This window comes from Leptonychotes weddellii, chromosome 8 (genome assembly GCF_054177405.1).
Source record: "Leptonychotes weddellii isolate Sample4059 chromosome 8, ASM5417740v2, whole genome shotgun sequence".
NCBI classification, from domain to species: Eukaryota; Metazoa; Chordata; class Mammalia; order Carnivora; family Phocidae; genus Leptonychotes; species Leptonychotes weddellii.
The window spans coordinates 19,070,584-19,087,885 of NC_138376.1; the positions used below are offsets into that span (position 1 = coordinate 19,070,584).

The 17,302-nt window shown below is 41.1% G+C and overlaps 1 protein-coding gene across 3 annotated transcripts in view; it reads left to right on the forward strand.

Annotated features, from left to right (window-relative positions):
- The first annotated feature begins 10,832 nt into the window (after nucleotides 1-10,832).
- Nucleotides 10,833-17,302, forward strand: part of ECI2 (enoyl-CoA delta isomerase 2) — a 21,614-nt gene continuing 15,144 nt past the window's right edge. The window contains exons 1-5 of one of the 3 annotated variants that reach the window (XM_081827748.1): nucleotides 10,838-10,968; nucleotides 12,049-12,192; nucleotides 13,913-14,066; nucleotides 15,930-16,028; nucleotides 16,283-16,471. In XM_081827748.1, the coding sequence (XP_081683874.1) occupies nucleotides 13,959-14,066; nucleotides 15,930-16,028; nucleotides 16,283-16,471 (396 nt within the window). In that variant the 5' untranslated portion in view covers nucleotides 10,838-10,968; nucleotides 12,049-12,192; nucleotides 13,913-13,958. Of the gene's footprint in view, nucleotides 10,969-12,048; nucleotides 12,193-13,912; nucleotides 14,067-15,929; nucleotides 16,029-16,282; nucleotides 16,472-17,302 lie in introns of all 3 variants that reach the window. The other 2 variants (XM_031039688.2, XM_031039687.2) reach the window with 2 other exon arrangements.

Below are 17,302 nucleotides of genomic sequence, written 5' to 3' on the forward strand. Positions count from 1 at the left end.
CGTTCTGCATGGAGCACTGGGTGTTATACACAAACAATGAATCATGGAACACTACATCAAAAACTAATGATGTAATGTATGGTGATTAACATAACATAATAAAAACAAAAACAAAAACAAAACAAAAAATGATTTGTGGCCTTTGGTTTATCTGTCATTACTTTATTTGAGTTAAGAAGGAATTTATTGCCATTAAATACCCAGCATCAGCAATAGAAAAGAGCCCATGGGTCATCTCATACCTTATGTACTATTTCTCTTTAAATATGTACCCTTTTACTGAGTCCTTATTCCCTTGAATATATTACATAGTAGAATCCCCTGTAAGATGCTTAACTTTAGAACTCTCTACCTTCTATGGAGTTCTTAAAGAAGATCAATAGTGTATACTGTAGTGTATATCCTACAACAGTCCATACTACTGATCTAAAAGCCTGCTATTTGCCATGTAGTGTGGGCTTTGACTCCTAAATGAAAATAGATAAAAATCTTCTGAAGATAGAGCGTCTTTCCCCAGTTCCCATGTATCCACATTCTTTCCAAATTCCGAAGACCTTCCCTGACTACACCCACCCACAGCGGCTACTCCCACCACCAACTCTTCTGAGTCATTCTTTACTGCTTGCTGAGCCAAATAACAAGCACATTGTGTAAACAAATATTTATTCAGTCTCATGGTGTAACTGGAAAGTGGGGCCACCAGAAAGAGATTGGAACAAGCACAGTAGTGCAAGAATGTTCATTATCTGTAGTGCCAGGGCAAAGAGACAAATAGGTACTGAAATCCAGCCAGCTCAATTTCCCAAGCCAGGTGCTGCCTAAACCATGTGTTCATGGGACTGCATATGCCCAACTGACTTATCCCTTCTATTTCAAATAAAAATGTGCCATGTGGATTAATATTGACCTTGTTCTTCTTCTTAAGAGAAGAAAAACAAGATTCTTCAACTCTCCTAAGACCTGTAAAACAAGGAGGTGATCTCTCCTCTCAGACCAAACTTCTATTTTTTTCACTGAAAAGAGATGGAAATCACAGGATATCACGGTCAGAGACTGGCCCAAAGGGTTTTTATGGTCCCTTCATTCCCAAACAGATGCAGTGCTGGGAAAAATTCAGATATTGCCTATACTGCTCCTTCAGTTGTCTGGATGGTGCTCCTCATTTAACTGAAGGTTGATGACAAAGGGAGTATCATGTTTTCCAGGTGAATGTCTTTACCCTGTTGGGACATTCTCCAAAGTAGGAAGTTACCCATAAGTCTTTTGACTTGCTCTGGGCATAAATTACGGGCCGGTGGTGATCATTATCATAACTCAGTTGGCTCGACCAAACCTCTCTTAACTCATTTGGTTCAACAAAGTATAATTGCTTTCTAGTCTTATTTTTCTGTAGAAAATGGAAAGCTAACTCATACAACTTATAAACCAAGAGTGGTTTTTTTCCCAGAAAATTTGCAGAAATTATCTATTCTCCTCACTTACTACAACATAGAACTTATCTTTTAGGAAAGATAGTCACAAAATATTTGGAGATCCTTGGTTAAAAATAATCAACAACTGGGTATATACCCAAAAGAATTGAACACAGAGTACACCTGTGTTCATAACAACATTATTCACAATAGCCAAAAGGTGGAAGCAACCCAAGTGTCCTTTGACAGAGGAATGGATAATCAAAATGTGATGTACACACACGATGGAATATTGCTCAGTCTTAAAAAGGAAGGAAGCTCTGACACAAGCTACAACATAGATGAACCTTGAAGACATTATGCTGAGTGAATTAATCCTTTTGCAAAAAGAAAAGCACTGTATGATTCCACTCATATGAGGTACCTAGAGTAGTCAAATTTATAGATGGAAAGTAGAAGAGTGGTTGTCAGGGGCTGGGGGGAAGGAAGGAATGAGAAGTTATTATTTAATGTGTATAGAGTTTCAGTTTTGCTACATGAAAAGGGTTTTGGAGATTGGATACACAATAATGTAAATGTTCTTAACAATATTGAACTGTACACCTAAAATGGTTGAGAAGATAAATTTTATGTTATGTGTATTTTACCACAGTTTTAAAAAACAATCAACAATAATTGCAATCCATTAATTTCATGTGTCCTTTAAGAAAATAAAATCTGCACATATTAGTGTCAGATGGTCTCAGACCCTTAAATATATTTTCCTGAGTTTTCCTCACACCCCTCTAATCTGTAATCCCATTCCATTCATATCATTCATTTATCTAAATTCAGTTTAGCATAGATTAAATTTGTCAGATTAAATAGTAAGGTATTTGGTCTTTTTACACAATATTTGTATTTTCTGGCTTTTTAAAAAGTTATTGCTCAGCAGAAACTCTGTATGTTTGCACAACAATCATTTCCTTGGTTCTCTGATCACTGTGGGAGTGATCAGCAGAGAGAGCACCGTGGTTCAGAGTTCGAGCTTCCAGATCAGAAAGCCGCTTACTGACTCAGATTTGGGGCAAGCTATTTAGACTCTCTGTGCTTCAAATTCTTTACCTGTAAAACAACAAGAATAATTGTACCTATCCCTAAGGTAATTTCAGATAATACACATGGTACATTGTGGCTTATTAATATTGTTGAACTTAAAGGTTACTGACTCTTGTTGTTGTTGTTGTTGTTGTTATAGCGGATGGGGCCCTGAGATCCTTCCTCCCTGGTGTGTGACTTCCTGGATTTGTTCTGCTGCAGGCTCACCCTCCCTTCTCTGTATCAGCAGAAAGAGTGGAGATCCACCATTGCCTAGCTTCTCCTCAACAAACTTGTCACTCCACAGATAACCAACATGAAAGCCTCAACCCCACTCCAACAGAGTTCTCTGCTACTGCCTGACACATAATAAATGTCTGCTAGAGGAAGGATTGAAGAATGAGTGAATGAATGAACCAATCAATCGATCAACTTTCCAACCTTGCTAAATGCTGCCAATATCTTAATGAAGCAGGTGAGCATGACAGATGAATGGCAGATTATGTTAATGAATGCTTTGTTTGAACGTCCTGTGATTGACAGCAATACTCAAAGACATGAATTCCATCTGGCCTGGGTACCTATGAAGTCTCTGTAAAATATAGAATTAGATTTATAAGGGTTGCCTGCAATTATAATTGGGCTGAAAATGTTGAGAAGTGTGGAATGTGCAGTACATTTCTGGTCCATGAAATTCCACAGATACTTGGAATGAAGAGCATTATTCAAGATAATAATCACATTGTAATGAAGTATTACACTGGCTGGCTTGGACCTGTGAATTTTCTATCAATGAATCCACTCACTTCAATTTAATTCAAATTGTCCAGTGTGATTGAAGACACTGCTGAGGTAAGAATTAACGGTCCTAATCTAATCATCAAAGATCTAATAGCCTAGCTAAGAGGGCCCAAGACATACCTTTGATGTGGCACTGTCAAACACAGGACTGCCCAATGCAGGACTGAGCCATGAGGGTGGAGTTGCCCATCAGACAAGCAAGCAGGAGTGCCAAGGTGTCAGAGACAGAGAAAATCCAAGAGGTCAAATGCAAGAGACCAAATCCATAAGGCAGTGCAGAATAAAACCAACAGCAATCAATAATTTAAAGCAGTCACTATAACCTCCTCCAGGAGGTAAAAGTGAACACTTCTGAAATGAAAATAAACATAGGTGTTGTCAGCAGAAAGCGAAACTAGTCAAATGAACCAAATGGAAATTTGAGAATGAAAAAATAGAGTGTCTGGAGCACCTGGGTGGCAGTCAGTTGAGAGTCCAACTCTTGGTTTTGGCTCAGGTCATGATCTCAAGGTCCTGAGGTAGAGCCCTGCATGGGGCTCTGCACTCAGCAAGGAGTCTACCTTCCTTCTCCCTCTGCCCCTCCCCCCACTCATGTACTCTCTCTCAAACAAATAAATAAATCTTGAAAAAAAAAGAAAAAATAGAATGTCTGAAAGAAAATAATTTACTAGGTAGGCTCAATAACAATGGAGATGACAGAGAGAATAATCAGTAAATTTGAAAACATATCAACAGAAATGATCCAGGGGCACCTGGGTGGCTTAGTTGGCTAAGCATCTGACTCTTCGTTTTGGCTAAGGTCATGATTTCATGGGTCGTGGGATCAAGCCCCAAGCTGGGCTCCATGCTCAGTGGTGAGTCTGCTTGAAGAGTCTCTCTCTCTGCCCCTCCCCCCACTCATATGTGCCATCTCTCTCTCTAAAATAAATAAATAAATCTTTAAAAAAAAATAGAGATGATCCAATCTGAAGAATAGACAGAAAAAGGATTAAAAAATAAACAGTTAAAAAATAACCAGTCACAGGAACACATGGGATAATATCAATATCATTGGAGTCCCTAAAGAAGAGGAGAGAGATATTGTGACAGACAAAATATCTGAAGAAATAATGACTAAAAACTCCTCAACTTTGGTAAAGATATAAATTTATAAATTCAAGAAGTTTAGTTAGCCCCAAACAAAATAAACTCAAAGAACACCATGCTTATACACATCAAAACCAAACTGCTGAAAAACAAAGATAAAGAAAAGTCTTGAAAGCAGTCATAACAAAATGATGCATTACATAAAGAGGAACAACAATTCGAACACTACAGTCACTAGAGAATACTAAGGATTCCTCATCAGAGATTATAAAGGCAGTAGAGTAAAATCTTGAAAGTGCCGAAAGAAATGTCAACTCAAAATTCTATAATCAGTGAGAACACCCTCCAGGGATGAAAGTAACATAAGGTTATTCTTGATGAAGAAAAACAGAGAATTCCTTGCCAATCTATCTGCTATAAGAGAAACTGCTAAAGGAATTAAGGCTGAAGGAAAATGTTCCCAGAGGAAAACTTGGAACTTTAGGAAGGAAAGAAAAACAATAGAGGTGATAAATGTCTGGTTAAATGATATTTTTCTTTTTTAAGTTCTCTAAAATATGTATAAAGGTTGAAAGCAAAAAATCAGCTTTGTCTGAGAAGGTGCAAATGTAATACATATAACAACCATAAGAAAAAGGGGGGAAGATAAAGTGACCTATATGGTTACAAGTCCTGTATTTTACCTGAAGCTACAAAATATGATCTCTAAGTAGACTGGAAACTTATTCATATGTATTATAATCTGTAGAGCAACCACTGGGAAAAAAAAACACAAACAGATATAGCCAAAATGCTAGCAAATACATTAAAATGGAATACCAAAAAATATTCAAAGGAAGACAGGAAGACGTGACAGAAGAACAAAAAACACAGGAGACAGGGTGCCTGGGTGGCTCAGTCAGTTAAGCGACCGCCTTCGGCTCAGGTCATGATCCCAGGGTCCTGGGATCGAGTCCCACATCGGACTCCCTGCTCTGCGGGGAGCCTGCTTCTCCCTCTCCCACTCCCCCTGCTTGTGTTCCTTCTCCCGCTGTGTCTCTCTGTCAAATAAATAAATAAAATCTTAAAAAAAAAAACAACACAGGAGACAAATAGAAAAATAACAAAATGATAGGCTTAATTCAACCATATCAGTTATCACATTAATTGTAAATGATTTAAAAACACCATTAAAAAAAGATTGTCAGATTGGATTTCCATAAAAAACACCTATATTCCAAAAAAAACCCCAACTATATTCTACTTACAAGAAACCTACTTTAATTATGATGATATACATATATTAAAAGGATGAAAATAAGCCACACAAACCCCGATCAAAAGAAAACTGTATTGTCTACACTAATATCAAATAAATTATATTTCAGATCAAGGAAAATTACTTATCAGGGATAAAAAGGGACAATACATAATGATGGTCAATTCATCAAGGAGACATACAATCATCAATTTGTATGTAACTAAGAAAGCATGAAGCAAAACCTAATAGGACTAAGTGGAGAAATAGACAAGTTCACAAATATACTTTGTTACATCAACATTCCTTTCTTAGTAATCTACAGAACAAGTAGATAGAAAATCAGTGTCGTTTAAAGAATATCTACCAGACAACAATAGAATACACACTCTTTTCTAAGACAGGTGGAATATTCACCAAGATAGACCATAAGCTGGGCCTTAAGACAAACTTATTTAAAACGAATTTAAAAGAATTGAGTTCATACAAAGTATGCTCTTGGACCATAATGGAATTAAACTCCACGGCATGTGTTCTTCATTGGCTCTCAGAGTGCCTGGGTTGAGTTTCAGTTGCCCACAAAAGTCATTTGCTTGATTAACTCACCCTTTATTGGCTGCTTTTGTTTTTCCGTCCCACTTCCCTAAACCCACACCAATGTTTCCTGGGGTCATTTCCAAATAAACTCCTTTCTGGAGGTCTGCTTCTGGAAGCCCAAGCTAACACAGCTGCATGTACAGTCAATTCTCATTATTTGTGGAAGTGAGATTTTCTAAAGTCACTGCAAACACTGAATTAGCGAATGCTGAACCACATTGCTCCAAGGGAAAATACAGTTGGTCTTCCTGTGAGCCTCTGGTCATGACGTTTCATCAACTAATCAATAAATAACCTTGTTTTATGCATGTTTCTGTTTAAAGACAACTTATTTAATATACATTGAAAATTTCTTTAAGATAGATCTCATGCCAACAGCACTATTACTCATGTCTAAATGAAGCTTATCTAGCACACATATTTTCCCCATAAGACACATCACAGCCTTCTTGCAGTTAGATACGCTAGACAGAACTTCAACACTACAGTTGGAGGCCATTTTAAACAGCAAATCAACACCACCACCACCAACAATAAACACACACACACACACGTGGAAAACGTGATACTAAATAGACCATGAGAAAGACACTTGTTTACAGTATGAGAGCTGGGACAAGAAGGCAGAGCACCACCTTGTTCACCCTCAGCTGGGAACATGCATGTAGGGAAACTCCAATGTTTTGATGCTCTGCACATGTCTGTGAATAACTGTGAAAGACCCAGGAGTATTGATTTTGAGGTTACAAATAAATTTTAGCAAGTAAGTGAATTCTCAAGTACAGAGTCTGAGAATAATGAGGATTGACTGTGTCTTCTTAAAGTCTCAATTTGGTGGTTTATGGATAGAACTTTTAATTTACTTTTTCCTTATACAGAAAGGAGAGGCCAGATCAATCTTTGCTAGTCTACAAGGATGTCATCTGCCTCCCCAACCGGGGATGCCATTCTCTGACCTCTTTCTGAGCCCTGGGATCATTGTAAATTATCTAACGTTGTGCTGAATACATCGCTGATGATTCTTTTTGTCACTCCCCTTGGCTCATTTTTTTTTATTATAGCCATTGTTCTTGTTCTTTTCTATGCATTTGGACAGGTTGTAAGTTAAACTTTGGTGCGAACAAGAAAAACTGGGAATTACTCTGGAAACAATAGCCATTTCCTACACGTGTAATATCTATCAGTTCCAATCATTCTCAGAGCACAATACCTGAGGGAGGTTTCTTTGCATGAGAAAAGGGGTTGAAGGGTAATCCTCCAGCACAAGACTGGTTTAATGTTTGTGCCACACACACACACATAAATGTGGATAAAATAGACATGGGTGAATGAACAAATCATTCAAGCATAGGGAACTTAGGCAGAGGTGATACAGAGAGTCAAATGTTTACTTCTGAAATGTGTTTCTTCTCTATATCATAATAATTGAAAAGACAAAGAACGTGCAAAAACATACACAATTCCAGAATATTATTTTTAATATCATATATGTATCATATATTTTAATAACATACTACTGTATAGGAAGATGATACAAAGCCTACATAGAAAAAAAAAGAGGATTAATTTGGTAAAGAAAACATAATAGCAGCAGAGGCTTAACCAATAGCAAGCAATGTCGTAGAACTTAAGCAAGAAATAGTTATGATACGGAGCACAGAACATGGACTAGTGATTTTTAATGACTAATTGAAGAAAATATATTTCCACTCCCCCAGAAATTTATAGATTTAAATAATACCACGGTTTCCCTGATCCCACATTTTCTAGTTTGTTTTAATGCAGGAACCCAGCAGTAGTCAAATTCCTTCTCCTTGAGCTACCACTCCCTGAAAAAGAAATAGTTTAAAGCACAAAAACATTGATGTTAATTTCTTCTGACAACTTAATAAAAACATAGAAATTTACTCACAACCTATTATCAAAGGTGGAAAATCATGGCCTAGAGAGACACTTTCAATAGCTCATCCATCATTCAACACACATTTACAGACTATGTTGTATCAAGCAGCATGTCAGGAAACAGGACCTGGGGTTTACTGTACATGGAATTCTTCTCAGTGCATGCCCTTGGGTGAGTAATGAGACAAATCCCTAACCAGACACACAGGTGCTCTGAGAAAGAGAAGTAGGGGGGTTATAGGAGCTCAGAAGGAGAGAATATACCCAATGGAGGGTCAGAGGCAACTTCCTGGATAAGATGGTAATATGAAGATTCAGAAAAACAGAGCATCCCAAGTTCATCTGAAATGGAAGTTTCAAGTGTGGGGTTGGTGAGAGATAAACTAGACTGGGAGGCAAGGGCCAAATCTTGAGGGCCTTTAGGTCAGGTGAAGAAGTTTGAATTTTTTCAGAAGACCAAGGGGACCCACCATAAGATATTCAATCATGAGGGGAGATTGGGGAGAATTACGAGTATAGTGTCAGGTTTACAATTTAGGGAGACCAGTGAGGAAGCAGATTGACAATGGGCTGCAGATGCGGTGCTGAAGTCAGCAAAACTGGTAAGTGGCTGGGATGGTAACTTTAGTAATGATAATCCAAATAACAGTAATCCAAACACAACAAGGGCCTGAGTTAAGACACTGATAGATGGGAAAGGGAAAGAAGTGAATAAAAATTGAGGAGTCAGAGTCACTAGAGCTTGGTAACTGATAGAAGTTAGGTGTCAGTGGGACAGAGGGATTCTGGGCTATTTCCAGGTTCCTAGCATGCAGTTAACGGGACAATGGTACCAAAAATCATTCCTCGTGACTGAACATGACAGCCTTCTTGTATGTCATAACAGTATCTGACGTCTTCAAAATGCTCACCATTAAGGGACTTCTTAAAAATATTAATATTTCTTTGAGAGGTGTTTCATCTTCTGGAGTCCAAGAGAATTTCCCAGTATTTCTGCAATTTCTGACTAGTGTATTTCCATTGCCTTTGAGGGTCACCTAACTCCGCCGGGGAGAGGATCCAGGTCTTTGAGAGACAGCTCAGCCTACCAGCCACACCTTGTACTACCTGAAGTTTTAGAATAATTCCAAATTGTTCTACCCTGGCTTTCTGTCCTGCCCCCGCCTGCACTATTACCCAGATCTGCCTGATGAGGCACAAATACTAACAGGCCGTCAACATGAAATAGTAAAATTACTGAGGACTTCAACTCTGAGCTCTGAGTTGAAATAGGATTCTGACTACTTCCAAGTCTCAGGTCTTTGGGCAAGCCACGTAATGAATCTTTCTTGACCTCTGTTTCCACAACGGCAAAATAGGGCAACGCCATTTTTCCTATGGGATTACAGAAGGAATTATAATTAGTCTGGCTCACTATATATAAGTAATTCAGTGTCAGGGGGCGCCTGGGTTGCTCAGTCGTTAAGCGTCTGCCTTCGGCTCAGGTCATGATCCCAGGGTCCTGGGATCGAGCCCCGCATCGGGCTCCCTGCTCCGCGGGGGAAGCCTGCTTCTCCCTCTCCCACTCCCCCTGCTTGTGTTCCCTCTCTCGCTGTGTCTCTGTCAAATAAATAAATAAAATCTTTTAAAAAAAAAAAAGTAATTCAGTGTCAGTTTCAAAATCTGACTGGCCCCAGGCCTACTTGGATGTTGTACCTTGAGCCCTGTAAATCACAAAAATTTAAACTGAGTAAATTTGAAGAGCTAATTGGCTTTATTAAATGACTCATGAATCAGGTATCAAGACATCTAACATAGAAAAGAGCTCTGTGGGGCTGCAGAAAAGGAAATGTTTTTAAAGGCAGAAAGGGAGCAGAAAAAAGGAAATTATTAGCAAAGAATGCATTGTTTTTGGCAAGTTCACCCTCCTAAGAGAACAGAAAGGATTTATCAGTAAATTTCCTATTGACTGGTTAAAGGTTACATGGCGGGGAGAGGGGTAAAATTTGGTTAGGTATTAAGTCTTAGTTTGCTGACCCTGGGGCTTTACCATAAGTGACTCTATTTTGCACCTGTAGTTTTCTTTTGAGCCCAGTTTAAAGCAGTGATTTTTACTGTTCTTGAACTGGGGGAGGTGATGGCTAAAGGCCCTTCCAACTCTTAAGGATTCTTTCCCAAAGAAAATACTTTGTTAAATGCTTTGGCAGAACTCAAAAATATCCAGGGAGAGTTACTGACATGAAAAGACGGGTTTAAAAATACTCAGCAGACCATTTCTGATCCCCAGGTGTTCTACCAGGTCTGTACACCTCTCATCTTTGGCGGTAAATCGTGTGTGTGTGTGTGTGTGTGTGTTACACACCCTCACTGTTTTCCCCCCTTAACGCACAGCCCATTTTAGGTGGCTGGGGCACTGGGGGGGGGGGGGGCAGAAAGCGACCGCCCCAGCGCTGGCAGAGTTCCAGTGTTCCCATTACACACCTTCGCTGCTCCGAACGCACCCCGAGAAGCTCGGACGGCCTGCGCCTCCAAGCTCTGTTTTTCCGGTTCCCGCCCGGAGTGGATGCGCGTCCACACAGCCCACCTTCATCCCTGCGACACTCCCCATTCCTCCTCCTCCCCCTCCTCCTCCTCCTCTTCTCTCTCTTCCCCTCCCCCCGCCCCAGGTCCTGGCGTCACCCTGGGCGCTGGTCCCGCCCCGTCCCCCATTCTGACCTATCGTGTCCCGCTCCGCTCCCCGCCCCACCGCCTCCGGCCATCCAGGTTCTAAATACCGCCCCCGAATGCTGTCCCCGCCCCAGCTTTCGGGTTAGCCATGGCCGTGGTGGGGCTAAGCGGCCGACTGGCCCGGTGCTATTGCCTGAGAGCGGTCAGGAGGTAAGTGCTGAGCCAGGGGTCCAAGGTCGCCCGTGGGACCCCGGCGTCCAGAGGCGGTCGCCATCCGTGGGAGGTGCCCTCTCTCTTATCTTGTCCCGGTAGCAACAGGGCTTTGCTTTAACGGTTTTCCCGGGAGAGAGTGAAGGCAAGTGTCCTTAAACGCGCGCCCTCTTCTTCGGCTGGGCCCGAAATTGTCCGGATGGACGCGCGGGGGGGCCTGAGCTGCCCTCAGCCCTCACCTCGGGCCACACGCCACCCAGCCCTCGGGTGCACGTCGCCACCCTGGCTGCCGCGAGGTTGCCACCGTAGTTTGCTAAAATGCGGTAGAACATCTAAGCACGCTTGGCTTCTCTGCTGAATGCTGTAGAAACGCAAGCCGTTATCGTCGGGGTGGGGTTAAACTCTTTGCTTCCTGGGGAACACTTCTGTAATGTGAAGTGACGGCATACACAATCTATGTAAAAATTGAGGTGGTGGAGTTATGAATGATTTTCCCGATTTTATATATTAAACGGTAGTGTTCTGTCATTTTTTTTTAAAACTCACTTTACTTTTGTGAGAACTTGCACATTGAGGCCTTCTAATAGACATTTTGTTTTCCTTTCGTTTTCTGTTTGGAACTTCACATGCATCACATAGGATGCAGAGTTTTTCCCTTTTTGGAAAGAAACGAATTCAGTTACTTAATATAAAAATTATTGAAGACTTTATTGAATTACTAGTATTTCAGAGTTTGAACCTAGGGTTCTTTTTTTTTTTTTTTTAAGATTTTATTTATTTATTTGACACAGAGTGAGAGAGCATAAGCAGGGGGAGTGGCAGGCAGGCAGAGGGAGAAGCAGGCTCTCCACTGAGCAAGGAGCCCGATGCAGGACTTGATCCCAGGACCCTGGGATCATGACCTGAGCCAAAGGCAGCCGCTTAACCAACTGAGCCACGCAGGCGCCCCGAACCTAGGGTTCTTTATTGTCTTTGAAAGGCATATTATTGCAGAGGAAGTGATACATCAGGTGTGGGCGTTATTAAAACTGTATTATTTTAATCATCTTTGATCCCATTAACTTTAACTTTATATGCCAGGGTCATCATTGTGAACATCAGTTTTTTGCTTGTGGCCCCAGTACTGTGCACTGAAATTTTCTCTTCCTCTGCCTACTAAACACTGTACCTGGTTGTGCTTGCTGTTTCTGGTCTCCTCCTAGCTGGCTGGTTCAGCTTCCTGGGGTGAGTATTTAGTTATGTCTGTTCAGGGCAGCTTCACAGACTAGCAGCCACAGGGTTTAGATTTTGCCTGGGTAGGTCCCCCACCTACTAGGAAGTGGCTCTTTGTCTGGAATGCCAACAACAGCTCATCCGTCTTTTTGAACATTTCTTGTATCCTAACCCATTCTCCCCTCCTTCTGATGTGGGAAACAAAGGCAGAAGAAAAATTAAATTTCCTTACCACTTACAGCGCACTGACAAGTCCTTGAAACAGGCGGAGTGACCTTCCTCTAGGAACTCAGCTGCCTGGATGTTAATATTTTGCTAAGGGCAAAAGGCAATCTTAGCCCCACCCCCAGGGTCCTGTTAGTCTACTTTAACATATAAAAATTCCTTTGGAAATGTCCTTTATCTCTACCCCCCAAGATACGTGTTGACAATCACCCCCCAAGCTTATGACTCACAGATATACATCTGAAGGGTCTCATGACTAAGGTTTTATTAGACAGTAATAAATGACCTTTCCCTAACAATAGATAGCCCCTTCAAGGTCCTGGAAACCTTGCTTCCAAAATTCCTTAGAGACTTAGGCTACCCCTAACCCCCTCCCAACTTGAAAGTGTATAATCAGCCATCCTCTTGACCCACGGGTCGTGTCCCCATGCTTTAATAAAACCACCTTTATGCACTAAAGACGTCTCAAGAATTCTTTCTTGGCTGTAGGCCCTGAATCCCACCTTCTTTCCTATATCACTTCCACCTGTATGTCGGGACACACATTTTGCTGAACAGAAAGGATTGACCTGATAATAGTTTATACTTTGTTAACCATCAGTGAGGGCAGACAGGATTTCTGGCCCTTAGGACACAAAGGACCAAATTCTGTACAGCTGACCTCTTCAGGCTCAGTCTCCTGCTCACTTCCATTTCGCAGTGCTTTTCATTTACTTTCTTGCCTGTGGCAAAATTTACATGGCCATTCAGGTTCTCGCTGCTTTTATCAGTAATTTGAATTGCTACAAATGCTGTGCTGGATTGTAACTTCCTTTTCCTTTATTTTAAGATTACTACAGTTAGCCTCTGTATTGATTTTTTTTTGAGCGGGGGATCATTTTGAAAACCACTGTTGGGAAGGAAGAGATTTATTCTGCCCTTCAAGGTCCTTCTAGCTGGATTAAGAATCAAATTGACAGAGACAGATCAACGGGAGAAAATCAAATTTAGTTTCATACATATGGGGAATCCACATAGACGTGAAATTCCAAAGATGGGCAGCAGGTGGCTTACATGACTTATATTTTGAAGCTTATATTCTGAGCTAAGGAGAGGGGTTAGGAGTCTGAGGATACAAAGTGGAGGAAGACCATTAGCAGGAAGGTGAGAGGAGATCTTGGGAAAACAAAGATTGTCCCATTACACAAATAAGTTTCTTGGATAAAGGGGAATCTCTGTTAATGGCACTGTTCCTAGTACAAGCTCTTCTTTCCAATGTAAACCTAAGCAGTTGGTGGGGAGTCAGAGAGCTTTTCCTGCATCTGCTGGGCTTTGCTCGCTTTTAACTCAAAATATTGCTCATGCCAACATGGCCCATCTTGGGGCTGTTTGCCCTTGGCCCCTACACCACTAACCATTTGCAGCCAGCTTGTATAGGGGCAGGTATAGAGAACATATTTCAGGAGAAACAGAGCATTTTGGTATGTAAGGACTGGCAGCAATTAGAAATCAGTCTGCCTGTTTGCAGTTCCCTGCGGGTCCCAGCACTTCAGCTGCACGTGAGCAAAACAGCAATGGGAGCCAGTCAGAAGGATTTTGAGAGTGCAGTCAATCAGGTGAAGCTGTTGAAGAAGGACCCAGGAAATGAAGTGAAGCTCAAACTCTATGCGCTCTATAAGCAGGTAAATGCCTGAGGTCTGACGTAATTTAGAGACATTTTGAGCAGAAGGCTCCTCAGACAGATCTGCCGTGTGTTTTACTGAAATGCAGCTTTCATATTTTTAGGGTTTGTATTACTGCCTTTCCTCTGAAGAGTGTCTACATGAGAGTTTTTGTACATTAGTCTTTGCAGTACCGTTAAGGCAAAAAGTAATGTATCAGGATCACTCTGGAGTCAGAGAGACTTAAAAGAGATAACCACCAAAGGCTTCTGATTAGAAAAAATCAACTGAAAAAAATTTTTTGAGACCACTGGGGAAATCTGAATGTGGACTGAGTATTAGGTGATACCTAGGAGTTATTATTAATGGCACCATGGTTATATAAGAAAATGTTGATGTTCTTTAGGAATGCACACTAAATATGTAGGGGTGAGATAGCATGGCGTTTGGGGTTCACCAAAATGAGCAAAAAAAAAAAAAAAAGAAGGAAGGAAGGGGAAGGGAAGGAATGGACAAAGCAAGTATGGCCAAAAAAATAGTTACTGAGTTAGGTCGAGTATTGGGAATTCATTATAATATTCTACTTTTCTACATGTTTGAAAATTTGTATAACAAAAATTTAAAACTAAAATTTTTAAGTTGTGATGTCTAAAGACAACCTTGGGAAGTCAGCTGGTTTGGGGCTCCTGTGTGTGATCTATTTTCCTCTTCCCGTGATCGGTACCAGCCTCCCTTAGTGTCCTATGGGTGTGTACAGTGAAGAATTTGACATTTCAGAAAGAGGCCAGGACTTTGCCCTTGACTTCTGGGAGGTAATCCCTAAGCCCTCAAAAGATCATGCCTGCTAAGGAGTGTCTTTGTCGGCCTGAGAGTCTAACAATGTGATTTCGAGTCAGGGCTCCTGGCTGCATATTCAGTCATGCCTACACCATGAGCCCCATACGAGAACTCTGAACACCAGGGCTTGAGTGAGTTTCCCTGGTGGGCAGTACTCCCTGTGCATTATTACACATCTATTCTGGGAGAAGTATTGTTTCCTGACTCCAGGCTGGGTTGGGGAAGGAGGCTTGTGGACCGTGTTGCCTCTCACTTCCCTCTTGCAGGGTGACTGGTGTCTCTTTGTCTTTGGAAAGTCTAAGCCTCCTCCACTGCCTTTGTTTCTCAAAGCCTCTTTCTTCTTTCCTCTTTTAGCTAATTATAGGATTTGAAGTTTTTACATGTGGCTGTGTAAGTGGCATGGGATACTCATCTCAAAACACTCACTCCACCTACTCTCAAACAAGTAAAATTTAGTTGTTTTTATGTTTCCTATTTACATGGCCTTCATTTAAGTTTCCAGAAGGCCGGTGGCTTTGACACCCTCCTATCCCTGCTACCCCAAGTAGGACTCTGTTCAGTTGGCAGAAATCCACCACTGAATTAAGTGGTATTTTTTGTATCTTTGAGTGAGCTTTCAGAATATACAGTAGGTTTCCAAATGTTTGTTGGCTGGTTACTTTTGAAGATGGTTTGCGTGAATATTTTGATTGTGTGTGAAAAATGGGATCATCAGTATAAAACTAATGAACTATTAGACGTTTTTAAAAAGTACTTTGCCAAAACCCTTGCCTTGCATTGTTTTCATAAGCAGGCATTTATAACTTACTTTAGGGACTGATAGCTGATGGCACATTTTGTTTCTCCAGTCTTTTTTCTGTTGTGTATTTTTACCTGCAGCATCAAAGACAGTGCAAGGGGAAGGTTAAGATGAATTTATGTATCTTCTAAAAGTGTTTGGGAGGGGAAGGCGCATTCACGCTAGTTGTCCATTTTATGGATCTTAAATATTTGACACTCCAATTTGCATGGACATTTGACTGATAATTGCCCCTCTCCTCTTCACAGGCCACTGAAGGGCCTTGTAATACACCTAAACCAGGTCTGTTCGACTTGATCAATAAGGCCAAATGGGAGGCATGGAATGCTCTTGGCGATCTGCCCAAGGTAAATTTACTTGCTACTTGGCTTTTATTTTAGTTACTACTTTGCTTTTATTTTACTTGCTATATTCCTGAAGGAAGATGAGTGCTTCTCATTATTAAACCATTGTAGATGGAACCTGTGAGATCTGGTTGGATTCTGTTGAATCAGACCTCTCTACTTTCTTCATTGCAAGGTGCCATTTCTTAGCGTCGTAAGTTTCGCGAAGTGCTTATTTGTTGACCATGGGCTGCAGTTATTTGTCATCTTCTCTTCAGGAAACTGCTAGGCAGAACTATGTGGATTTGGTGTCTGGTTTGAGGTCTTCATCTGACTCCTCTAGCCAAGTGAAGCCTGAAGCAGACAAAAAACAAGCTGGGTATGAAACGCTGGTGATCACCTCTGAAGACCACATCACAAAGATCATGTTGAACCGTCCCGCCAAAAAGAATGCACTGAACACACAGGTAACATGACCTGCCCTGGGAGTTTGTCCTGCTTTTCTTTCCTCCCTCTGTCTGTTTCACTGAACAGCTAGAATGTTTCAGCATCATTGCTATTTTTGTGATCTCTTGTTTGATTTGTGCAAGAGGATTAGTAATGGTGCCTACTTCTTTATACAACTGAGTTGGGCATTTGTTATTTAGAATTTGTTGGCTTTGGGGCGCCTGGGTGGCTCAGTCGTTAAGCGTCTGCCTTCGGCTCAGGTCATGGTCCCAGGGTCCTGGGATCGAGTCCCACATCGGGCTCCCTGCTCCATGGGAAGCCTGCTTCTCCCTCTCCCACTCCCCCTGCTTCTGTTCCTGCTCTCGCTATCTCTCTCTCTGTCAAATAAATAAATAAAATCTTTAAAAAAAAAAAAAATTATAGAATTTGTTGGCTTTGGGTAGGTTCTGTGTGCCCAAAAAAGCACTGCAACTTTCCTAATGATGGAAGCACAAATAAATTAAATTAATACAAATGAAACATACATTGATATAAGAGAATAGGTGTAGAGGTTCTCCAAGGTTGATATAGACCGGATTCCCCAGACTTTGCTCATGTCACTTAGACTTGAGAGTGAGTACTGTTCAAGTTGCATGGGCCTTTATTTATATAAGTAGAGGGAGAAAGGAAAGAAGACCTTCATCTTAAATATAGCATAACCCAGCTCTGCTTCAAATGAGCCGCCTGACAGGAGCTCCTTTGACCTTTGAGTCTTTCATTGAACTAGAATGATAATAAAAATAACCACTTCTACCTCTTCCCCTTGAAAAATATAGGGAATTAATTGGATGCTTGGTGCTGAACTGCAAGTA